Genomic DNA, 26,039 nt, shown 5'->3' with positions numbered 1-26,039 from the left:
CGATATCACATATATTTTACGATCACAAGAAATTCACTTTCTTTGCTCGAAAGGGCAAGCGAAGCTGCATTCATGCACTTTTTATCACGTTTCAAAATTTCTTGGGTTTCTACTATTTTTTTCTGGACTTTTTGCTTCATTTGGTCTATTCTTTTTTTCTTTCCTGGTGAAAAGCACATATATATTGCTGTAAGCTTGAAAATATAGCCAGTTGTAAGTTCAGCACTGTGTGTGTTTTCCAATGTTGTCCTCGTTGAAGAAAGAAAAGTGGATGAAAAGATAGCTTCTCGCAGGCAGGGACCGAACCTGCGACCTTAGAATAACGCATCCGATGCTCTACCGAGACAGGGGGATGGCCGCCGCGGCAGCTCAGTTGGTAGAGAGTCTAAATATGACCATCGCCGACATGCTGGCCATGTACGTCGACGTCGAACACAAGATGTGGGACGCCATCCTTCCGTACGTGACCTTCGCGTACAACACGGCCGTACAAGAAACAACGCAGTTGACACCATACAAGTTGGTCTACGGAGGGAGCCCGGCAACGACGCTCGATGCCATGTTACCAAACATGACCGACGAGGAAAACATCGACGTGACCACCTACCTACAGCACGCCGAAGAAACACGACAGCTCGCCCGCCTACGGATTAGGAACCAGCAGACGACTGACAGCTGCCGCTACAACCTTCGACGACGCCACATGGAATAACCGACCCGGTGACCGTGTATGGGTATGGACGCCAATACGCCGACGGGGACTTAGTGAGAAGCTTCTTCGACGATACTTCAGACCGTACAGGGTAGTTCGACGCCTCGGCACACTCGACTACGAGGTTGTCCCTAACAGCATTATGAACTATCAACGGTGCCGCGCGCGACCTGAAGTCGTCCATGTCGTGTGCCTCAAGCCATATTACGCCCGTTAGTCAATCTGAGGACTGTACTTTTGCTTTATTATTGCACTTTTTTGTGTGCTTATTGTTTTACTACTTGCTGGTGCTCATTGTTTATTGTACTTTCTTGCTTTATTGTTATTTATTGTTGCATGCATTGGCTACCCCCCCCCCACCCTCCAGTGTTCTGTTTTAAACATCAGGACGATGCTTTTTCAAAGGGGGGCATTGCCACGTGCGTTTCTTATCATCACTTTTGCTGTATTCGGTTTTCGCCCACAAATGCTGTCAGCAACGCTCAGCGCAAACCGCGCCTCCTTGTTCGAGAAGCTTCCCGATTATTGAAAATCAGTCCTGCGGAATCCCGCAAGGTGGCGGAAGGGTTAAGAAAAGGAAAATAGACAACCACCCATTTGTAGCACGAAGCCACAAGGAAATCCACAAGGACTAAGAGGATTTATTTCTGAGAAATCCGTTTGGATTTCCTTGTGGCTTTGTGCTACAAATGGGTGGTTGTCTATTTTCCCTTTCTTAACCCTTCCGCCACCTTGCGGGATTCCGCAGAACTGATTTTCAATGCGTGTCCAGCTGCTTCGAGTTGTCGATGAATTCGCCCTCGCGCTGCCAATTGCTAGCTTCCTGGTTAGCTCAATTGGTAGAGCGACCGCCCCGGAAAGGCGTTGGTCCCGGGTTCGAACCCCAGACCAGGACGAATTTTTCGGCGACTAAGAGGCTTTATTTCTGAGAAATCCGTTTGGATTTCCTTGTGGCTTTGTGCTACAAATGGGTGGTTGTCTATTTTCCCTTTCTTAACCCTTCCGCCACCTTGCGGGATTCCGCAGAACTGATTTTCAATGCGTGTCCAGCTGCTTCGAGTTGTCGATGAATTCGCCCTCGCGCTGCCAATTGCTAGCTTCCTGGTTAGCTCAATTGGTAGAGCGACCGCCCCGGAAAGGCGTTGGTCCCGGGTTCGAACCCCAGACCAGGACGAATTTTTCGGCGACTAAGAGGCTTTATTTCTGAGAAATCCGTTTGGATTTCCTTGTGGCTTTGTGCTACAAATGGGTGGTTGTCTATTTTCCCTTTCTTTTATTCTAGTTTGCGCGGCAACCAGCGATAATGCTGGAATATTCGACGGCACATGTATAAATACAGACGCACTTAATCGCTTGTCAGTTTTTCGACGGTCGACGCCCTGTTCACCGCTATCAGCGTACAGCGTGTATTGCTTTAGTTTGACTTTTCATTTCTCAGCCACAAGTTCGACCAAATAAACAGTTTCATCTTGAACACGCCGGCTGCTGTCTCCTTCGTCAGCGTCACAACCACGTGACGCTGACGTGAAGCATCCAGGCACCGGTTGTCCGTGATGGAGGAGCCGAAGATGACTGTGGGTTGCCGCTGTTCGACATCCGGATCTCCGGTAGCGTTGGAGGCAGTCGAACGAGGCGTCGGCTTCGGCGTAGACCTAGCACTAGCGGCTCCGTCGTCTTGGTCGCACTACCAAGCACTGCCACCCGAAAACTGCTACGGTTAAGGTTTAAGTATGGTTATTTGCAGGGGAGGTTGATGGTCAGGTAATGATGGCGTTGGTAGACTGGACCAACTCACGTCTTCTTCCTCTCCTCTTGCCCGGCTTATACCTGTTGCAAGATATATATATTGTGTATGTGTGCGTGCATAGTGAAGTTCGAATGGCGTACACTTTTCTACGTGCACTGCGAAGTTATTTCTTTTACGCCGGCCGAGTCCAGAGCTTGGATCCAAGATGCTATGTGCCAGATATTACCTCCTAGGCATGCGGTGATTTTGTTAGCAAGGATGTGTGTGTGTGTGTGTGTGTGTGTGTGTGTGTGTGTGTGTGTGTGTGTGAGAGAGAGAGAGAGAGAGAGAGAGAGAGAGAGAGAGAGTGACAGAACTGACGAAAAACCAGATACTATCTAACCACACAGGAGTGGCACCCTCGAACTTCACAAGCAGCTTCTTGCCCGGTCAGCTGCCTCCCTTTCGCACCCACAACTTGTCTCCGATGTTGTACGCCGGGGCAAGTAGCCGGCAGCAGTCATAGGAGCACCTGCTTTTTTTTTTCGCACTTCGATGGCTTTTTTCATCGCCGCAACTCTGATCTTCTGGCAGACTGTTATGACTGTCACGCGCTGCCGCTGTCACAACGTGTGGCGCTAACAGCAATAATAATTCTTGGTGTTTAACGTCCCAAAATCATGATATGATTATAAGGGACACCGTAGTGGAGGGCTTCGGAAATTTTTAATCACCTGGGGTTCTTTAAAGTGTACATAAATGTGATGCTAACAGGAGTATCTAGACTGAGAACCGCTTTCAGCTTGGGCAGCTTTTTATACGCGTTTATGTACGGCCTCACACCAGTAGACGTCTGCAGCGATGTATTAACTGCAATGCCAGCTGCCGGAAAGTGGACGTCCCAATCGTCCTCTCCTTTCTGCTCTACTGCATTATATGGAGCGAGTCTTCCCTGAGCACATTCTAAACGTGTTTAAAGAAAAAGGGATGGGACTAGAATTCACTTGCGAGATGTCTTGCTCTGATAATTTGCAGTTTCAGTATAGCCCGCGTTCAACGAAATATGTGTTTAATTTCGCATCGGCGCATTCGAATATTGTTAAACGAGGTATTGTGATGTCATGATTACGCACGGTATTGTGATGTCATGATTACGCACGGCATTGGAAAAAAAACTTGCGCACATAAGATGAGCAGTAGTTTCCAGCTGCAAAGTGATCAAGGAGGCAGGATATCCTGCGTATCATTGTATCGGTTTGCGAAGATCTGTTCACATGGCAAAGAAAGATTACCACGGACGTCCTCCATCCGTAAATAATGAAGAAACTAGAAATATTGCAATTATTCCACATATGTATAAGAAGTCGCATGGCCTGAAAAACGTAGGGAAGCGATGTGGGGGTGAAGGTTGTGTTTGCCGCCTCAAATAAGCTTAGTCGCATTAAGGTCGCAGGGGTCTGCGGTGGGCAAAGAAAAATGCGGTCAGAGGCATGCCAATTGTTTTGTAAATTGTGTAGGAGTTAACCGCAAATTTCTCTTTCTTGCGTCCACATGTACATCAGCCAGATTGGTCGATGTATTAACACGCGCCTCAATGAGCATCGAAATTCATTGAATGGAGCCGTCTCGTCTCGCCTCACTATGCTAGTCGTGCAAATGTAATCCCATCTTCGAAAGCACAGTAATTTAGTACCATCAACCTAATCAGACAACGCGAGAAATTTCGAAGGCATATCATGTCACAAATAACGCCACACTTTGTGTCAGTCAACCTTCTCAGTCGTTACAAGACAAGGAATTCAACTTTATTAATCGACTGTACATAGTGTACTGGAAAAATAATTGCATATTTCAAACTAGCAAACAAATATACATAAACTCAGCAAAATTCATCAAAATCGAACAAGATTTTTGAAGAAGATTTTAAAGTACGGTGTCTCCCCTTAAGGCCTATTGTAGTCCTTTTAATACTTTCACAAAGTAGGCAATACACCCAGTATTAATTAATATCAAGAGATCACCTTGCGACCATCGCTGGCATGGCAATTGACATTGATGGATGTGAGCAGTGATAGGAGCTTCTCCTCATTGCCACTACGAGCAGACTCTAGCAGCTCATCCTTTCTGTAGTCCCCTGTGAGCACACTACGAGTCGATGGGTCGGCCAGGTCCAGTGGAATCTTTCCATCCGTGTTGCGGATAGATGCATCTGCCCCATGCTGCAGAAGCACTGCACACACACAAGAACGCTTACAAACAGCTATGAAATTCTCTGTTGTCTGGAAACTGTTTTATATCAAGTTGCACTTTGTTTGTTGAAGGGCTATACCTTTTGTCAGAAGTATGGATTGGGCCTCGTATTAAGGTACACGTGCTAAGAATGCTAAGAAATATTTTCCATTAAAATGATTCTGAATGCACTACTACGTACAAGTGCAGGTATGAGGGTAGCACCAACAAAAAAAAAGGGTCCCTCTGAGAAGCTTTTTTCATGTCATCTATGGGTTTTTTCGGGTTTTTTTTTCCATTGTCCGAAACAGAAAAAAAGCCACCAGGAGTTGGTCATTCCCTGGGAGGCCACATCTGGGAGAAAATAGTGCCAGGCCACGGAAAAGAACTTTCGCAACAGAGGGCGAAATCAACCATGGTACATTCCATCAGGATGCGTGTATAGTGGAGCAAATAACATGGGCTAATATCTTTGTTTGCGTTTTTTTTGCTAGGGGCACTTAACGAAGCCAAAAATTTTAAGAGAGAGGCATGTATACAACAATCGTAGTTACTGCCATTTTTCAGAAAACCAAATTCAAAAAAATCATCCTTCTTGTAAATGGGTCATAAAGTATGTGCTTGATTGCTTAATTACACATTTTGAGATACCACCAACATATGATAAGCAAATTGGTACTGACTGCATTTCGGTTGTTTTTTAATTAAATTTTATGGTGGTAGTTTCTTTAGAGGAGCATCACACAGGTTCATTGTAAATCAGCTTTGTTATTAGAGGGCAAGGAGTTATGGAGTTACCATCCATGGGAAGCACCTTGCTTACGTAGTACGAGGGATAACGCAATCAATGAAAACACCATGCAGCATCCCACCTAGCCATTTCTGCACGCACTCCCAAGATGAGTGAAGTTCTTTAGTCAAAACTAAAATCTTGGGCAAAATGAAAGCACAGATTGACTTACAGACGCTACCTACTGATATTCCAGTGCAACTGTTCTCCACTTTACTTTCACAGTAAGCACAGCACAGCTAAGCCATATATGTATATTGGCACGTGTGTTATTTTGATGTATTCGGGCTTCACCCGCAAAGACTGTTTGCAACGCTCTGCGCAGACCATGCCGTGATGTTTTAGAAGCTTCACGATTGTTTTAGATCATTTCATTAAGATTGCACGCAGGACGCGAATAGTCTAGTTTCTTCCAGAGCTTACGCGGCCACCAGCGATAACGCTGGAATTTTCTACAGCACACATATAAAAGCAGGCAAGCTTTACCGCTTGTCAGGTTATCGATGGCCGACACTTTGTTCGCCACTATCAGTGCACAGTGTGTATTGCTTGTAGTTTGACTTTCCATTTCCCGGCCACAAGTTTGGTTAAATAAAGAGTTTTGTCTTGGACACGCCGACTGCTTCCTTCGTCAATGTCACGACCTTATGGAAATATGCAAGACTTCAAAAAATATGTAAAAATTAACATTTCATGAGGTTAAGGTTAACAGACATTTAAAATTCAGCCTCAACTACCATTGGCACACGGCCACCTGTGTTGCACAATTCAGACAGCACCTAGACTGTACCATGAACGACTATCTCACAAACCTTGGCCAAAATGCATGGGTGCCTCAATTTGTATGTGCTACCAAGAAACATTTTGCGAGCTGGCATCTTTCTTGGCAAGCAAAAACTATATTTTACATACATCAAAACAAAGTCATGTTCAAGCAACTGAGTGGTGCAAATACCTATGCACACGTCAACCTTTCCTTTGATTGCTGCTTCGTGCAGTGGAGTATAGTTCCAGTTATCCCTTGCATTGGGATCAGCAGCATGCTTCAGAAGGAGCTGGACTACTTCTGCGTGGCCAAAGGAGCAGGCATTGTGCAAGGGAATCAGGCCACCATCGTCCTTGGCATGAACATTGGCCCCATTTTGTAGAAGATGTTCAACCACATCTCGCCGCCCAAATCCTGTGCACAAGACACACAGTTGCTACTGTTATGCACTGCTAAACGAACTTGCAACAAACATTCACCTGGTTGGTACACTGGGGAATGCAGTCACTGACCACTGTAACATCAATCACAAGTCCAGAGAAACGCTTCATTCCGTAAACGCCTCTGCAATCTCTGCAACAGTTGAGTCCCACAAAGCAAACCCGTCCACTATGCTACATTTGCTGACTCAACTATTTTATTCTCAAGTGTTATTTACCATACTGCATGAAACAAGAGTCATAAAAATATGCATATGCAAATAAAAGTCTCGTTCGTTCAGAAAATCTAAATCAGAAGCAATAAGTTGTTCTTCAGCACCATCATAGCTTTCAAAAAAAAAAAAAAAAAAGGCCACAGTTTGATCGCAAGGACGAAACAATGAATGTGTTAGCAACAAATGATAATGTTACACAAAGTAGGCTTTAGGAGCAATATAAATAGAAAAAAAAAATGAGCTTGCTAAGCAAAACAGGCTTGTTGCGGTATGGCCAGACGACCCATACGAAAAGACAGACTTGATGGCCACGACAAGCCATGTGTAAAATGGTGGTATTCACGAGCAGCGGCTCCCGTGAGCGAAGCCCTTGAAGTCATAAAGCATAGGATGGCTTGCACGTAAAATAACACAAACAGCATCCCTCCATACTGGTACTCCAGTACAGAAGGCTATAGGATGTCCGTGTATCATATTCAATGCCCCGAAACACTGCCAGCATGTGCGCAAGAACTTACAGCAGAGCCACCGCACACTTCAATGTCACTGAGACGCAATCGAAGCGCTGCTGGCGTGCCTACAGGAACTTACTGCATAACCACCATGCCTGCTGACCATAACAAATGCAACTTCCCGACATTGTTAGTCCTTCAAGATGTGAGCGCTGGCATTTGCTTGAAGGTGAAATGAGCGACGACACCCTTTTACCGTGCCCTTAGGCCCTTTACGCCATCTCGCAGCTTAGTAAACAAGCCTCTGTGATGCTAAAGCAGCCCAGAGATGCACATACCATAAACTGTAAAGGATGTGAATAAACAGCTCGTCGTCTGTATGGTGGAGGATGTATGCGCCTCTGGCCGAGGTGTCTAACAAGTCGCGCCACGGAGCAAACAGTCGCTAGTTCATAATAACTGTTGGGGTTTTACGTCCCGAAACCAAGATATGATTACGAGAGACGCCACAGTGGAGGGCTCCAAAAATTTGAACCATCTGGGGTTCTTTAACATGCACCTAAATCTAAGCACACAGGCCTTTAGCATTTCTGCCTCCATCAAAATGCAGCTGCCACGGCTGGAATTGGATCCCGTGACCTTTGGGTCAGCAGTCAAGCACTATAACCACTTGACCACTGCAATGGGTGGTCGTTGGTTTGATTCTGTGGATGTGCACTACAAAAAAAATTTTTTCGGGACAATTTTTTTTGTGTTATATCCCCTCAGCGGCGGTGTGTGCAATTGTACATATCAATTCCGGAGACGCGTCACGCACCGCGTGTTTTTTCAAATGGCTTCAAACATGGTGTACACATTCGTGCAGGCTTCCTGAGTGGACAACTAGTGGTCATTTAACTTCACTGTGCGGCGCACTGCTACAGATGATCACTTAGCTAGACATGCTACCATGTTCGATGATCGTTCGATGTGCCACGTTCCAGGACCAACGTCAAGGGTATTTTTCTTTCTTGGCTCGAAACTAATACAACCAAAAGACAAACTGTGCATGCATTTTGGGCCTAATATTTGATTCTCTTTATGTAAGGATTGCAGCTGACTGATTGCAGAATAATTAGATACTTAGTTACATGCTAATTAATATTAATTACTGAAACTCACACAAAACACATTCCTTCATTTCTTCATTTTCTTTCTTGGAATGTAATACTGAGTGCCCTGGAATCATGCCATGCGAATTTGACGCATTTTCAGAAAGTGCATAATTCGCACCTGAAGGGGATACAGGGTGTTCAAAATTAAGCTTTATGGTTTTCTTAAAATTCAGCACTGGGAAGTACGTGAAAACCACCTTTGCAGATAAGTTATCTATCCAGGGGGACACAAAGTGAGACAATAATTATCGCTGTCAGCTGCCTAATTAACTAAGAATGAATAATGAACTTTTTAATGAGTGCAGCAAGCGAGCATGTTTGTATTGAAAAGTTGGATGCAGTCGCGTTTCTACACAGTTACACTTGGGAGAATTCTAGCATGTCTGTCCCCCGAGATATCCCGCTGCAAAGTTTAATTGCCGTTTGCATGATTACACATAGAGGACAGTGAGCACTGGTGTAAAGCTCCTCTCGATGTGCCGCGGCAGTTTGTGCGGTGTTTAATCTGACAACGGGTCGAAGGCATAGGCAAAGATGATAACTGTTACCCTATTGCTACCGACTGCTCGTCACATCAGGAAGGAACACTGCGCCGATCCTCACCGTCTTGCATGCGTAATCATGACCGAGCTTTCGTTCCTATTTTACGGGACTCTTTATTGGGTGAACTTGTGCCCCAGAAAATGAAAGGTCAAAGTATAAGCAATTCACGCTGTACACTGATAGCGGCAAGAACAGTCGTCGACCGTCGAGTAATCTCATCAGTGGTAAGGCGCATTGGCATTTATACAAGTGGAATCGAAGATTCCAGCCTTATCGTTGGTGACCGCGTTAGTTCCAGCATAAACTGTACTGTTCGCGTTGCGCGCTCATTTATTAGACCAATCTAAAGTAATCGGGCATGTTCCTAGACATACCGGCGTAGTGCTCGTAAGGCAGTCGTTGCATGTGTAACGAGTTGGGAGGGAATGAGGAACGGACAACCAGAAAAAAATTGCTTCAGATTAGCGGTGGGCCGATAAGTTAATGGTGGTCTCTTGGCCTGCGCTTGCTACAATTTGCACCGTCACGCGCGCCAACTGGCTGACACGGGCCAAGAAACCACCGCCCAGTTATCGGCCTACCGCGGCAACGGAGCCGGCGAGTCCCGGCGGCAGCCGATTTCATTCGCTCAAACCACGGCTGAGGGCAGCATTCTCGCTGTGCGCGAATGCATTAGTCATGTGGTTCTTTTTGTATTTCGCGGGCTTTCTTTGCAGCTTGGAAAAAATGGTACACGTCAGACTCTCTTTATCGCAAATAATGCAATTGGGGTTTCTGAAAACGCTTTCGAACTTTGCAAGTTGCATTTCTTGCCTAAAAGCAATATTTAGCAATTTAGTTAAATAATCTTAATTAACAAATTAGTTTATTACCAAACAAAAATTGTCTGTTGTGCGCAAGGTGATTGTCAGTAATTTGCAACTGAGTTCACTCGCCTGCCTCTAGGATTGTATCTTTTAACCCTTGGCTAAAGATATCTGGGACAGCCCGTATATCCCCTTCAGGCGAAAATTATGATGGACTGTGTGTAAATGTGTCAAATTCGCCCCACATAATTCCAGGGCAATTTATATTACATTCCGAGAAAGAAAAATTTGTAATATGCTGTTTTGTGCGAGTTTCAGTAATTAATTAAAATTAGCATGTAATTAAATGTCTAATAGACCCTTTTTAAGCACACGAGCGCCACCAACACGCAAGCGTTCATGAAAAGTGTGTACGCCGCAGCAGTCGCCGCACCAAACGCGCGGGCCTCACACTTTAGCTTTTACAGCGAAAGCTGTTATGAGATCATTTCACCGGCCGTTTTTGGCGCCGTAGTTGTCCGCCGCCGCCGCCGGTGTCCGTAACCAGTATCGCTCGAAATAAGAAAAAAATTCCAGGATGGAACGAGGTTCGAACCTGGGCCCTCTGTGTGGGAGCCCAGTATTCAACCTCTGAGCCATGCCGGTGCTTGAAACTGCTTTCCAAAAAGGTCCTATACAGGCTTCATGCCGGGAAGGAACCGCATTAGCATATGCAATATAGCATGGTAGAAGAGTAAAATAAGCACCAAGCGTCGCACAACGCGAATTCTGTAACCAGGCGTCACACAATGCGAATTGCGCAACGAGTAGGTTGTTGAATGCTTCCAACTCATTACAAAGGACTCTGCCATAATTCTTCATCGTCATCAGGCACAGCATCAACAAAGTGCGCATAATGCCTTACATGCGTTTAGCAGGTACCAACGCTCACTGTAGAATGACGAAAAATGGCACAGTGCTTGCTGCCCTACTTCTCAAAAATTACAATGATTTATAGCGTAGTGGGTTCCTCGCAAGTGCACTTGTATTGGTTGCCAAGGAAGCCCATAAGCGCATGATCTATTTCCTCGGGGTCTCGGTAAAGTTCTTCCCCCCCCCCCCCCCCGTCTCTCTCCCACGTCAACGTATGTTATACAGCATGACGGGAGGGGGAAATAGCGACCGGGCGTCACCCAATGCAAATTACATAACTGGTGGGCCGTTTAAAGATTCCAACCCATTACAAAGGGCTGAGCCATAATTCTTCATCGTCATCAGTCGTCGCGTTAACAAAGTGCACATAATGCCTTACAGACGTGTAGCTGGTGCCTCGCTTCTCCGCAGAATGAAGAATAATGGCTTAGTAGGTGTTTCCCAACTTCACAAATATTGTTATTTATGGTGTAGTGGGCACCTTTCTAGTGTACTTGTATTGTAGCCCCAAGAGAGCTTAACGGGCTCTAGAAACGCCGCTCTTCCAGCTTTCGCTGTCACTGTGCTGCGGTTTCACCGCAGGCCTGGCGTGTTTTTTACGCTTACGCCGTGCAAGCACTTGTCAGATCAAATGAATGCGACAAGGTGTAACATATTACTGCGTAAATCAGTCGTGAACTTCTGTGTTTAACTACGATGGCCTCTCTACGATTTCCATCTGTCTAGTGTTCCCGCGTGCCAATGTCAGACCACCTCAGCGGTTCCGAAGCGTCATCATTATTTTTTTTTTTGGCACCAGCATGCCCTACGGCATAAATTAAAACAAAAAGACACAACTCGGTTTCCTAGATGAATTCCACGAGCGGTCATTACAATTCGTGAATTCTGGATCCATTCGAAATCAACGCCCACCGACACTGTTGCCGAGCACAAGGTCAGGCTCTAATATTTAAAGATTGCGCAAGACAGTATGCACTTAGCGAAGTAAGATACATTGATTAGAAAGCGTACGCGCCGCTCATACCACAAGTAACAAAAGATACTCTTTTATCACCATTTCTTGACACTTACAGCAATTGTTATGTTTTACAAATGCCGGTTGTGTTTTCGGGTGTTGCCTCACGTGTGACCACACTGTGGATATGTATAGTCGTGCTCCGTACCAATACAAAATTACCTTTTTAGGGCCATAGCGTTTAAGTGCAGTCGGCAAGTGCAAGAGTGTTCATAAATGCTCAAGCGAAAAACTGTCTCTGGCAATACGATGCGTCTCGCTGATATCAGTACATTGCAAGTAATCGTTGAATAAACATGAATTCGATTAGATGGCCGACATCTACAACATCTTTTAGATGTAGGTTATCCTCGCGTTGCAGTGGCCACTGCCGCTGAATGTTTAAAGTAGTCGGTTTTGTTAAGTCCAGGCATGGTTGTAGGCATTCGATAGGAAAAAAACGTGTTGTATAAGTGTTCCTTATATTTATTGCGTATCTCACAGGCTAGGTCAGATTTGTGCCGCTGTGCAGAGAAAGAATGAGAGAGTAACAGACAAGATGCAGACCGACATATGTGTCGTAAAACACATCAACAAATTCAGTGATTGCTGTACAGGTGTGGTGTATAAGGTTCCTTTTAGCTGTGGCCGCTTCCACGTAGGACGGACGGGCCACTGCGTTAAGAGATTCTTGGAACATATGAGATCACTAACCAGAGGCTCACCTTTTATTCTTTCTTTACATTGCCGAGAAAACAAGTGCATGACAACGTTCAATGAATGCGCAGTTTTGTACCGGCACAGGAATGAAGAAACGCGTTCAATGATTGAGGCATGGCATATTGATAGCAGTGATAGCACAAGCGTGTTTATTTGGTGGAGAAGAAATCAAATGCCTTAACAGTTATCTGTCATGTAGACCCCCACACGTTCCAGATTGATAGGTTCGCCTATTGCACGGGCATGTTTTCATTTCTTTCTTTTTTTCTCCGTTGTGCGCCTTTGCAGTTTTTAGCATTTGTTAGGGGCGTAGCCAGGGGGAGGGGGTTCAAACCACCCTTGAAAATTTCAACTTTACTTGCGCATATATACGCACGCACATACAAATGCACGCACGAACATGCATAAAGTATTGTTGAACCCCCACCCCCACCCCCCCGCAAAATATTTCTGGCTACGCCCCTGGCATCTGTGGTGCTTGACTTGTTCCTTGACCCATATATGCCCAGTGTCCTACATATAGGACGCTTCTTTGATGCACTCTAACATCGCTATTTCTTTAGCTGATGACTAGCGCCACCTACAGCACATTAAGCAGGCCTCATTCTCAACGTGTGCAAGCCTAGACATTGCTTGCTTTTCATGCTGCCACGTGCCGACTGCTTTCTCCGGGCAAACACGTGCTTTGCGTGAAAGACGCCATGGAAAGGAAGAAGTGCACGTGAAATGCCGACCGTTTTCTCCGGGCAAACGCGTACTTTGTACAAAAGACATCATAGGCCTCCCAAGCTCGGCCAAGGGGTGCTGCGTCGCACGCGTTTCACCGCCTTTCTTGCAAAAACCGGTCGCTTCTCTCCCCACGCCTGCCTTTTGACAGCGCTGTCTCAGCACGTTCACGCATCCTGCACGCGCTGTTTTCTGGTCACCGTGCACGTGCAACTTCACGTGTCGCTTGCTCTGAAGGTTTAGGAAGATCCCAGAGATGGAAAAGACGTTTTCATGGTGGGAATCTCACCAGAGGAGGGCGGTTGATTGACCACCTTTTCAGGACCGAGCAGGTCGTCAAAGACAATGCTATTTGTGCGAGCGCTACGTGCGTGCCGATGCTGGACGGGCACATTTCCTTGACATTTCTGTAATTATGTTACCAGTAAAACGCACATTCGTTGCGGCAGTCGTGTCTACTCGGAGCTGTCAGCAAACATCCACCACGCTTTCGCGTGCGTTTTCTATTGATAACTTTTCGATTGCTTGGATGCCAAGTTTGTCGTGCGGCTTTAAATTTATTATGAGCTCAGTGTGAAGAGCGAAAATTTACATCTGCCCTGTTGAGTCACTGGCTGCATCGCAATGCGCAGTGTTCAGTTTCATGGGATTTTCGCTTTTGCCGAGGTTTGCATCGAATGATAACAACGTCGGATCGCAAGTTTAATGTCACCTTGGATTTTTTTAGACCTCCCTTTGACAGCATAATGATACGCGCAAAAAATACATATATATTTCATGCCCACTTCGACCATGCATGTTTCTTGCAGAGGCGTGTTTCATTTCGAATAATATTGACGCCTGATCACGCAGTGTTCGCTTATTCGAATGTCGCTTTGGTTGTTTCGACAGCTTGCTTGGTCAGCATCATACTATACAATACCAACTGGGATCGTGCATGTTTATGATTATGCTGAGATTTGTGCCCGATGATAAGCGCATCTGAATTCGCGAAGCCATCAAAAATTTAAATGCCGCCTTGGTTCTTTTTTCAGCTCGTTTCCAAAGCGGCAGCTGTATATTGCCCGTGGCTCACGCGCATGCGAGGCTATATATTCAGCCCCGAACGCATGGCATTATTACGAGGCACGCCTGGTGGGGGACTTTGGATTAATTTCGGCCACCTGGGGTTCTTTAACGTGTACGTAAATCTAAGTACGCCAGTGTTACTGCATTTCACTCCCATCGAAATGCAGCTGCCTTATGCGTGAATCGAACCCATGACCACGATCTTAGCAGTGCAACACCTCAGCCTGCTAAGCAATCACGGCGTGTCACATGCAAGGCCAGTATAAACGCTCAGTGCAAACATGCAGCTTAATTCTGTTAACAGAGAGCCGGGACGGGTAATGTACCACAATCAGCTGAATTAAACAATTAGTACTCACGGTACGTTATTTAAACTGTGGTGTATTAAGCCCACATGCTCCGCTGCTGTCACATTACAAATGGTTGACTCGGAAAGCCAACGCGCAATCTCGAAACGTACAGCGGCTGTCTATGTTGTAGCTTCGGTTTACAAACGAACTTCTTTTACAAATGAGCACGATCATCGAGTTCCTCCCCGTTAACAGTTCGTAATACTGTGTACGACAAAAATTGCTCCAAGGTGACAAGACCACGAAAGCATCGCGGCGAACTGCCATAATCCACTCTTGACGCCTCTGCTCCTCGCACTGCTTGCATTGGAAACGGTAGAACTTGACTGGTAGTTTTCGGCTGTTCTTCATTTTTAAACGTTTGTGACAGTTCACAATGCAGCAGGACTGCATGCCTGCTTTCGAGTACGATGAAGGAACGGCACCCATAGCGTGAAAAATGCGAGATAAAAGCCCGGGGAGCACGTTCTGTGCGCGCACAATGGGAAAACCAAGCAAGAGCGACCCGTCCAAGCTACCGGAGCTTTCCCCTCTCTCCGCTGGGGCGGCGGACGGCGCTGCGCAAACTTGAGCGTTGGAGGCCTATGGAGAGGAAGAAGTGCAATGTCGGTGTGCACGTGAAATGTTTCAAGGCTTACCACACCCGCATATAGCGCCCCTAACGCCCAGTGTTAAAACAGTGTTGATTTTACTCACTTGAAAAACAGTGTTGAGTTTACCTGGCAGTAAATAAACAACTTGTGCTTTCTTTTGAGGGTAGAAGTACACTTTCTGTGAAAAAAATGTTTTGTCATGTTTTCTGAGTTTGGGCATATATGGGTTAATTGTGTCCGTGTTTGTAGGCCCTGTCTTTTTGAATGAATTCGGTGTTCCAGCTCATATTTAATACATCTTGATGATATCGGCACACGATAATATGCATGCTGCTTAACTGCGACATCCAATGCATATCCGCTCGGTAATACCGACACTGCACTGTGTTAATCCTTTCGCATATGCGTAGAGATACATGCAGATGCGTCCGGATGTATGCAGTATTTACGGCGTAAGAACAGTCAAGAAGCGGCGACGTGTTTTTTTCGTTTCGTGGTCCTACCGATATCACCGCGCCAACAAGCAGCAGGCAAGCGAACAGCCGGCTCGCTCAGCGTACACACTTTTCCCATAATGCTCCGAGCGCCCGCAGGGCGCTATGGGATTGCTTGAAAAAGGTCTATTGTACTGCGGTCTGTCATGTTCCATTTTTCCATAAAAGAATCAAATCCTACACTTAAGATGCATGTGCAATTCGTTTTTGATTGTATATACATTTAGAGCAAAGAAAAATAATACTTTTGACTTTGGTCCTGAAATGCAGCACGTCGAACAACCCGTCGAGAATTGTAGCGCCTTTACTAAGTGATTGGATGCACTGAGGCGCACCACATTGAGGTAAACTTAATACACATGACTATGCAGGAGGTTCAATTCACCCCATGCGCAATGTATCTTGCGCTTTCTTGGAGTCTCGCAAGAACAAGCTGTGTCCACACACGGCACCTGAGGGGGATTTTTTTAATCAATCCTCGGCTGGAAGTCAGAACTTATCTTTGTTCCCTTCTCTGTCCGCTCCTGCGCTGTTGAAGACTGCAAGTCAGTCCTGTCACACGGGGCAACTTAAAGGGGTGGTGCCATCAAATTTCGAGGCTAATACAAGCCTGTTGTTGGTTTCCTCTGTATGCAAGGACATTCCACACGAAGGGTCGGACACAGCAAACGTTTAGAATATATTTTAATTCACTGCCAAAGTGTACCTAAATGCCCATTCTCCCGATCGAAACCCATCGCGAGCGCGCCAACACTGACGTAGATCTGTAGGATAGGCAACGAAAGTTGTAGTGACGTCACACCAAATCTGCTGTATTAACGTGAGTGGCCTCCGGACCTCCGCCACGTACGTACCGGCTGTAGTGAACTAGAATACATTCTAGTTCACTGTAGTACCGGCAAAGCATCGGTTGCTACATCACTCGCCTAGTTTCGATCGCTTCCTGGCTATGTGCGTCACAGCCTTGTGTGGTCACGTGACCACGCCTCCTACACTTCTACGTCACTGCCCAACCTCGGCGCCCAGAAACCGAAACCGAAAGTTGTCTACATCAAAAGGCGATAATAAATTATTTAGCGAGAATACATGCATCTTGGTGCGTGCATCATGCTTCCTGGAGCTATAGGAAACGCCTACAGCAAAGAACGCGCAAGCCACAAATTTGGTGGCACCACCCCTTTAAGTGCACTTTGCAGGAGTGCACATCGCCGCTAGTGCCATTCGCACGCTGTAACACAGGAACACTTAGGGACACCTGCTGCAAAGTGCACTTGCCGGCGAGTGCGTTCGCCAAACTCACTTCGCTGCGACGGAGTGTCTAGCCTCGATAGCAGTAGATCGAGAATAAATAAAGTATTTTCCTAAGCAGAGTTCGTAGCATTTTTTTAACTATCGTTTTTGTTATTAGGAATACTCTTATGCATTAAAACATATTGTACCACAAAAAACTCGGCGTTTGTGGTGGCGTGACTTCTTTCTTGTGTCCGTGTTTGCATGCCCTGTCTTTTTAGAACAAAAAATTACTCTGCTATTCTCGCTCTCAAGCAGTTCACAGCCACATCCACCAGGGGCATGCCCAGCACACGCCGTGCAATAGCCGCAGCCGCCGTGTTTGTAGGTAAGGTTTATTTTAAGGGCTGCTTATAGTTGCAACACATTATTACTCTATAACCATTGCCTGAAATAACAAATATATGCTGTGCTACTTAAAGGGAAGCTGAAGCACTTTTTAAAAAAATGACTTTGGAATGTGTAATCATAGTTTGATCCTTGCTGAATTCGAAAACCAATGTAAGAGTTCACAGAAGTGAACGCAAATGGCATTTCTTGGCAAAAAAAGAGCCGCTGCAGCTGCAGGGCTTTTTGAACTGCTGAGCGAAGGCGGTGACGTCAACTTCCGTGTGCCGCGTCATCGGCGCCATCAGCTCTGTAAAAGCATGGCCTTCGCGATCAGTTCCACCAACGCGCGCAGCCAGTAGTAGTCACGGACGCCACGGCTCCGCCAAAACCACGGTGGTAGAATAAAACAGGTGGCCCATCGAGCGCCGCGAGCGCGTCGCCGTACTCATGGCCTCCGAGATGGCGGGCGCGCGGCGGGTTTTTCTCCGGCCGTCCCAATCGCACGGAGAGAGCGTATTTCCCGAGGTGGGCGTGGCGTGCTCTTTTCTCCGCACCGCGGCGCACTTACTTGGGATCGGAAAAGCTGCCGTGCTGTTGGCGCAGCTTGCATGTGGCGAGGAAAAAAATGGTTTTGCACTTTTATTAACCTCACGCTGATTTGGAAATGTCTGGTCAAGGTGTACGAGAGGCCAAGTCAATGCCGGGGCCTATCGATTCTCAAATGGGTTTTTTTTTTTTTGCTGTAGATTTGCGCCGCCTTTATTAGAGCTGTTAGAAAAGCGATGTTTCTGCAAGAGATCCGCATGTGCTAGAAACTTACTATACTTCGAAATTTGCGGGCTGTATAGTATGGGGGCGCTAGCGAAGGAGAAGAAAAAAAAAACGATGATGAGGCTTGGCGTGATGACGCCCCGGGCTCACACTAGCCCTGCCGCTAAAGACCGATCAGTCGTTGCCGGGCCTTCGTAAATTAAGCGAGTTTTTCTTGTCCCCTACGTGTTCTTTGAGGACTTCGGTCGACCACTGGCCCCGAGCCCACAATAGATATGTTGATAATGTTGTAAGCTAGATTTAAGGCCTGCGACGGAAGCAGTCCGTTTGGAAGCAGTATCGCAAAAAGCAGGTATCGGTGCTTGCTTCCTCTGTGCATTTTTTCCTTCGGTGTAACAACATCCAGCGAAATGAAAACATACGTACAGCAGCACTCAAATTTTTCATTAGGAACACTCTGTTTATATTTCCTTTATTAACAACTTGCAGGCACTTCCTTCTATACGGAATGCTTTACAGGCATTGTATAACAGGTGAATGCCGTCGCAGCAGCGTAAAGAAGTGAAGAAGTGACATCGGCATAAAGGAAGCATTATCCACACAGAGTGAAGTGGCAGATTGTGGCCTTTACTTGCAGAAGGGTACGCAGCAGTAGGTCATATTCCTGAAATTAAAGAGAAGACACAGGACCTCACAGCATTTTCTCTAACCACAACAACAAAAATACAGCACTGACAGAGTTTCAGTTATATAGCCGCAAGTAGTCTGCAACTTCAATTAATAAATCACAGCTGTTTAATCAAACATTCATTTCCACTTCCACGCCAAAATTTTGTCTTCTTTACGCAGAACGCCAGCGACACAAGCACGCAAGATAAAAAACCGCACAAACACCGCAGCATGAGCGCGTTACAAAGAAATAAGGTCGAGCGCACGCACCCTCCCCCCCCCCCCTCCCCTCTCCGGAGGGGAACGCTAACTGAGCCGACCAAACTCGGTACTCGGCATCAGCAGTCGTCATGCTCTCTCCTCGCGATGTCGCCGGCGCCATGAGATCTGGCGCGAAAGCTGCGCTCGCATAGCGCACAATGCTTCGCACTCGCCCACAACGCTTCCCCAGTTTCCCTTTCGAACTACCTCCCGTCGCTCCGCAGGAGACAGGGAGGAGGTTGCAGGCGATCGCCATACATCTAGACCGTGGTCTAGACTGAAAGTCGCCGGTTCTGCGTCGACCACGGACTGGTTACAGGCGCATTATGTTCATTTACGATCGATTGATTTGGATGCAGTCGAGAGCACAGTAAATGAACACGATACTGATATTGCCATTGTGCTACCAAAATGTAAGCAAAATCTGTATGACGAAAAAGGAGGCGATGACAACTCTGACACTTTCACTGTGAACGACGTGTGGAGTAAATATAGGTCGGCTAATCGAAGCCTTCAACAATATTCCGGCAAAATTACTTATCATCTTACTTCAGTGACATCACCAGGACACTCAGTTATCTAGAGCGTAACCGTGCTTCGGTTGACCAACTCATAAATAGTAAAACGATGTGTCACGATAGGAGGGCAATATGATTCAACGACGAAAATTAGCCCAGTTTTCACCCATACACGTCTCCAGAAAGGAGGAATGCTATAACGCCCCTGTATATTTCTCAAATCAAGATATTTCGCGCCGAGACAAAACGGACTGTAATGAAAAAAAAGTAACACTACCACAGACGAATTGATACCTCCTTACAATAATTTATATCAGGAAAATTCAGCAGTTGGCGTGCTTTTCACCGTAAATTGGACCAAAATAAATGCAGTTACAGAAAAAAATACTTGCCTTCAGTGCTTCCAGAAGATCCTGGCGGCAATGCTTGCTCGTACGCAGAAAAAAAAAACATGCACACGCTGTAATCCCGCGCGCTCTGCTTTCTGCCGCGGTCTCCGACGGAATCCCAAGTGAGTGCGCCATCTCGTGGTAGCCAGGCGCGCAACGCGATGTGCGTTTTTTTGCTGGGGAGCGCGGCGATTGGGACAGCCGGAGAGAAACTCACCGCGCGCCCTCCATCTCGGAGGCCATGCCGTACTGCTCGAGTTGCTCGTGGCCGCCGCTAGGTTCGCAACAAGTTTTTGGGCCGCAAGGCGCGCATTGCAAGCTCTCGCTGGGCTGTAAAAACCAGTTTTTCTAGCTAACTTTGTGGCTTTAAACGGTTGTTTGTGCTTTTACTATCTTGTAGTGGCTGTCTGCCAGCTTCGACCGCAAAAGTAAGAGTGCCAGGCTTTATGAAGCTTAAAATTTTTTAATCGGCGCGGGCAGTCCCGATATGACTGTCACAGGGTGCCGATTGCAAGAGACGCGCGCGTATTTTTTTTTTCGAAAGCGTGAAAATTTCTACCGGCGAGTGTGCAGAGTAAAAAAAAAAGCATTTGGTTTTCACGTTATCGTATGTATGTCGGAGGACTGTAGCTGGCGGTCTTTCCGTGGAATTGCATTTCTCCACAATTGCAGTCGCTTTTCGTCTTTCGGCGTGGAGAAAAGACACAGCTTTTCTTTGCACGTTTTGTAGCCAGATTTGCAATTTGGAGCGAAGCATTTTCGTCCCATGGTGGCCGCCACATCAGCGGCACAGATCGAGCCACCGTGGTTCAGCCATGGTTCCAGCTTGCAAAGTGAGCGGAAACACTGATGTGGTCACGCGCGTTGGTTTGACAGAGCGCAACAAACACGACGCATCAGAGCGGATCTCAAGCAGTGGGATCACCTAATCACGACCACCGTGATCTGGCCGTGGTCATGACTCGAAGGCTGATTGCGACTTTGCGACGCTGGTTGCATCGCATAGGAACGCTCTTGCTCTTCGGACGCTGGCACCCACGGACGCCTCCGCATTTATCGAAGATGACCAAGCAGAAAGGAAGAGACGCCGCTGCAACGCTGGTTGCGTTGCATGCTTTCATTAGTGGCGCGTCCGTTCTAAGCGACGGCAACTCTTAGTAATGCTCAAGGCCTCTCTGGTGTAATAAATACACCGCGGATCTCTTTCTCAAAAGTTAAAGATGTAAATTGCAGTTTAAATGCTCGCGACGCACGCTGGCCACATGCTTTCAAATGCTGCTGAGGCAAAAACCAGTCAAAAAAACGCCGGACAAGAAGTGACACGGCAGTGGCGGGGCTAATCTTCCCCGACACTGCCGGATCTGTGGTTGTGTGCCGCTGCTTTCCAATGTTAAGATTTTGGGTAGAGTTAGGGGAAAGGAGGAGCGCGAAATCCTTGAAGCTTATCATATAAACATGCACCGAGATGATTGTGTCAGCACTATATCCATTTCATTACTACAGAAGGAATGCGAGTTCCTGTCACTCTGGCGGTAGATTCTTGGCCGTCATGTAGGCCAATCTCTGCTTTTGCTTTTTTCATGTTTTGGGTTTTGGCTTCATGGTTTTACGTGATCAGCGCATGCGCCGTGGTTCTTCTGGGAGGTGCTGTCAGCTAATAAAGCACAGTTGCTAGTCCAGTCGTTGTGTGTGTTAGGAGTTTTCTTGACTGGTTTCTGCCTCAGCGTCATGTACCAACTGACCCAGACTTCGACGTTATTGCTTTCAAATGCGCCGGAGCGGAGATATCGGCCCAGAGTATACCTGCTGCCACCTTGTGGAAAAGTGGCGGCAACTCGAGCACCGTGACATGCGCGGTGCATTGGCGGAGCGGCGCGTCGGGCCACCTGTTATTCTACCACCGTGGCCAAAACTACCGACTATGGCGTAGTTCCGGTTAGTTCATTTCCACGCCCACACTTTTGGCGTGCTTGCTTGGGGGGAGCAAAACGAACTTTTCTTTCGCGTATTTTAAAGCTCCTGCTGCCACAACAGCGAAAAAAATTACGCCATCGTCGACAATAATGTTGGTCCTTGTTAACCACAAAGTTTTACTGAATTGTAAAACCACTTCAGCATCCCTTTAAGCACCTATTGCAATTACCATCATTTCCAAAGTACACTTCCCTTTCTCGTGTAGCAGCGTGCTGCCAAAGCGACATTCTGGTGACGTAAGTGCACTCGCTCAAAATTACGCTAAATTTGTCAGTGTGACCGGGGTATAACTTGTGCTGTTCCCTATCATGTCATTCCCCACGGCAACTTGCTGCTTTCAAGACCAGCATGCCCCTTCTCCTACATGTTTCGTGAGCTGGACGCCTTGGCGGACACCGCTTCATATTGAGCTCAATTAAAAGGCCTTCAAAATGCACGATCTGGATTTAGGTCCAGATCCATGGGTCAAGCTGGCACAAGACAAAGCCAGCCCACAAAAGCTGCTCACTTATCCCAGCCAAACTGGAGAACACGAGTAATACCCCTGTCACACTGGAGGTGTTAATGTCATTAGGTTCGAATGTCATTCGGTGCAACGAATGCCATTCGATCCGTGATGGTGCTACACAGGAAAAAGTAATGTCATTCGTTCATGATACCAATGTCGATAATTCAGACAAAAAATGGCCGGGAAAGTTGAGGAAGGTCATCTAGTGTTGTAGAAAAGTGAAGTTATTTATTTTAAATACATGTGGGAAGTCGCTTCACAAAAAATAAACGGTTAACATCTTCTATCGCATAATATCTGGCCACAATAAGCCAAGACGACGCTTAGCCAGTAGCAACATGAACACAAGCAACATGGCTGACACGGCAGTGCCGCTGAACAACGACGCTAAGCTTTAGCAAATAAAGCATTTAGTTGCTTTGTACTTCGCGTTGCGAGAAAAGCGCATAAGACAGTCGAAGAGACTCATTGATCTTCAGATAGAAGAAGAATCAAGACGCAGCCTGTTGGGTATGAATGTGAAACAAGGCGGAGTGCGTTCGCCTAAGGCATGCGCGGCGTGACGAAAAAAAAAAAAAAAAAAGATGTGCTGCATCTATTGAAGCTTTCCCCAACGCGAAGTGACAGAGGCACCCGTGGCAGTTTGCGGTGCGACAGCACACACTCAGAAACCCAGAGCGTTCCACGTTTATTCGCTTTCAAAACGCAGTCTCACATGCGCCCATGCGGGAAAGCAGTTTGCAAAGGAACTCCGCAAAATTCTCTTCCCATAGCCTTATGAGAGCAAACGCCTCCGCCTGGATCCAGTGCGCTCGTGGAGCTGATGCCATCGCTGCAGATACACGTGCACACACACAGGCGTCTGTTTGTTTACACTACGACCGACAGCGCCGGCGGCCAGACGTCATTGAGTGGGAGAGAAAAGATTTTGCAGCAGCCTTGCGTACACCTGTTCTCGTTAAAATGAGAGATGCCTCAAACAACGCAACATTAATAGCGAGTTCGTATGAATGCTTGTCAAATTGGGAACGCTGAATGCCACATTTTAAGCAGTCTCTGGGGTAGAGAGTATACATTCGGTTCGGCTGCGACGGCGAATGAGTTTTTCGAACTCATTCGATTTCTTAATGCATTCCATTCTAATGACATTAAACATCACTGTGTAGCAGCCGCATAATGTCATTAGATGCGAATGTCATTCCATTCGAATGACATTAAAACGTCCAGTGTGACAGGGGTATAAGCTGGCATTCTGGCCTCACATTCTGCTATACACATGACAGTTTCGCGTCATGATAGCCGCATACACATCGTATGGCATTACAAAATGATCATGGCACCAGATTAGGGACCCAATGAATCACATCTAGAGAAAAAATTGTTAAAATGGCGATATTAATTGCTTGATATGTCCTCAAATACCTAAAATTGTTGCAAAGTATTTCATTGACGTTTTCAATGCTCAATTTATGAGGCTATCCTGATTTTCTCAGCACATAATCACAATAACTGTGTAAACATGGTGTTGTTCAAGCAGTTTCTGAGAATGCCAATCGTTCTTTACAAAAAATGTAAGCTAGAATTTTCTAATTACTAGTAATTATTTCAAATGCCTTTTGTACCACTCAATTCCAAATTACATTTGGTTTAACCATGCAGTACAAAACAACAAAAATGACAAGAAATAGTTAAAGTGGTTGCACATTCACCTGGCACTACCTTCAGTTTGTTGGTTTACTTTGTTAAACACCCCAAAGCAGCTCAGGCTACAAGAGGCGCTATCTTCAATAAGGATCAGGAGAGACGCTACCTTTAATAAGGATCACAACAAGGTATAGGGAACAGCTGCATTCCGACCCATCTTAACCAAATGTTTTCAAATCTTTCTAACAATGTGAAGCATCAATATGTGACCACTTTATCCCGCTAGCGCTTTTAAAGGTGTCCTGAACCACTTTACCAAGTAATCATCGAATGAACTCAGTATTATTGCCTCACGAATCAATCGCCACAAAACTTTTTCAGGTCCGTCAGGAATGAGCAGAGTTACAGGAACTTGTCGCCCACGCTTTCTATATTCTTTCGTGCCGACAAGCGCACTGGAAGCTACAAGGGGAGGTATAACGGGGAAAAGAAGCTTGGGCGCGCCGTCATGAAACGAGATCACTCTCTCCCGGGAGGTGATATTCTTCTGCGTGCTAGTGCTCCTACTGTGTCATTTTAGCACACTTAGAGCACGGCACTGGCAAGAAACGCATCTGATCTTGGTTTGCGTCAGCTATCAGCCAACAGCAGCAATCTGCTGTATGACGGCATACAGCTGGCACACCAAAGAGCGAGGACGGGCTTCTGTATGAGGCGTTTGAGAAAGTGGCAGCCCCGCTTTTAAACATTCCTCGCCACACACGACTGCAAGAATTGGCTCAGCTGTTCACAGAAGCTTTCCACTGCATGTTTTTTCAGCAAGCCCAAAAGGTGATTCAAAACATTTCAGTTGCAGCCAGAGACCCAGCTACGTCCATTTGTCGGTGCGCGTCATGACCTTGAGCATTTGTCTTGTTTTCTCGGAACACGTGGCTCACTCTCACAATCACACTGGTGTAATTCTAGCACTGCATGCGTATGTCCCAATGCGGTGGTCACAGCTGCTGTGATGCTCACAATACTCAAATCAGCCAATGGCCATGTCCGTGCGCTTTACGATATATGATGCAACTGATTTTGGGTATATGGCATTATTAGTTGCAAGAAGAGTGAGAAATTCCTAGCTGACTTGAAAAATTTAATTGTAAATTTCATGCCACGTACTGCGCTATAATGTTTGGTTCACATGTTTGCAGGAGCCTACACTACCAATCAGCAGCATTTTCTGATCATGTTCGAAAAGTGTTGCAGGGCCCCTTTAAGTTCCTGAATGACATTTTTTTAAGGCAGAGCTGCCACGTATCCAAATTTACTGGCATTTCACCTGTTGACATGGCACACATGGCACCTGACATGTCAAAGCCATTGCTTGAACTTTGCTAAGTGCAACTAAGTATAATGAGATTTGTTAAAAGTCATGCATATTTTTTTTTTTTTTACGTTATAAACACCATTTCATATTTTTCATGTATACTGCACTGCACAAGCTATGGCGTCGAGAGTATGCATTTCACAGTTGAATGAGTTCTGGCAGACGCATTAAGTAACAGATAGCATTAAGGCAAATGATGTTACCACTGGTGTAGCCAAGGTGGGGGGGGGGGTCAAACCCCCCTCCATTTTGCATGTGTATATATATTCACGCGTGTATATATATTCACATACAAGCGCACGCACAAACATGCTTAAAGTATGGCTGAAACCCCCAACCCCCCTTCCACCCCACCCCGAAAAAAATTTCTGGCTACGCTACTGAACGTTACGTTAGCCCATGTGGCACCATGCGAATGGCCATAGGAAGTTAATGCCACTTTCCGTGCACATGTGGCACAGATTACATATGGTTTAACAGCACCATAGTACACAGTAAGGCTATGGTCTTGCACAACGCACTGCTAAAGAGGTTCAATAGGAATGCTGTACATAGCGATGGTCAGCCTCTCCACCAGCGAGGTACTTTCCTCACAAAAAGCCCTTCTGTTTTTCTCCTCTTGC

At 46.2% G+C, this 26,039-nt stretch overlaps 1 protein-coding gene across 1 annotated transcript in view; it reads right to left on the bottom strand.

Annotated features, from left to right (window-relative positions):
* LOC119379489 (poly [ADP-ribose] polymerase tankyrase-2) overlaps window positions 1–26,039 on the bottom strand; it is a 536,202-nt gene that overhangs the window by 509,099 nt on the left and 1,064 nt on the right. Inside the window, exons 2-3 of the mRNA XM_037648790.2 lie at window positions 6,413–6,637; window positions 4,460–4,668 (exon numbers count right to left, since the gene is read on the bottom strand). Of these exons, the coding sequence (XP_037504718.1) occupies window positions 4,460–4,668; window positions 6,413–6,637 (434 nt within the window). The remainder of the gene's footprint in view (window positions 1–4,459; window positions 4,669–6,412; window positions 6,638–26,039) is intronic.

This window comes from Rhipicephalus sanguineus, chromosome 1 (assembly GCF_013339695.2).
Source record: "Rhipicephalus sanguineus isolate Rsan-2018 chromosome 1, BIME_Rsan_1.4, whole genome shotgun sequence".
In the NCBI taxonomy this organism is placed as follows: Eukaryota; Metazoa; Arthropoda; class Arachnida; order Ixodida; family Ixodidae; genus Rhipicephalus; species Rhipicephalus sanguineus.
The sequence above is the reverse complement of the archived record's forward strand: the minus strand, read 5'-3'. Positions and strand labels throughout refer to the sequence as shown.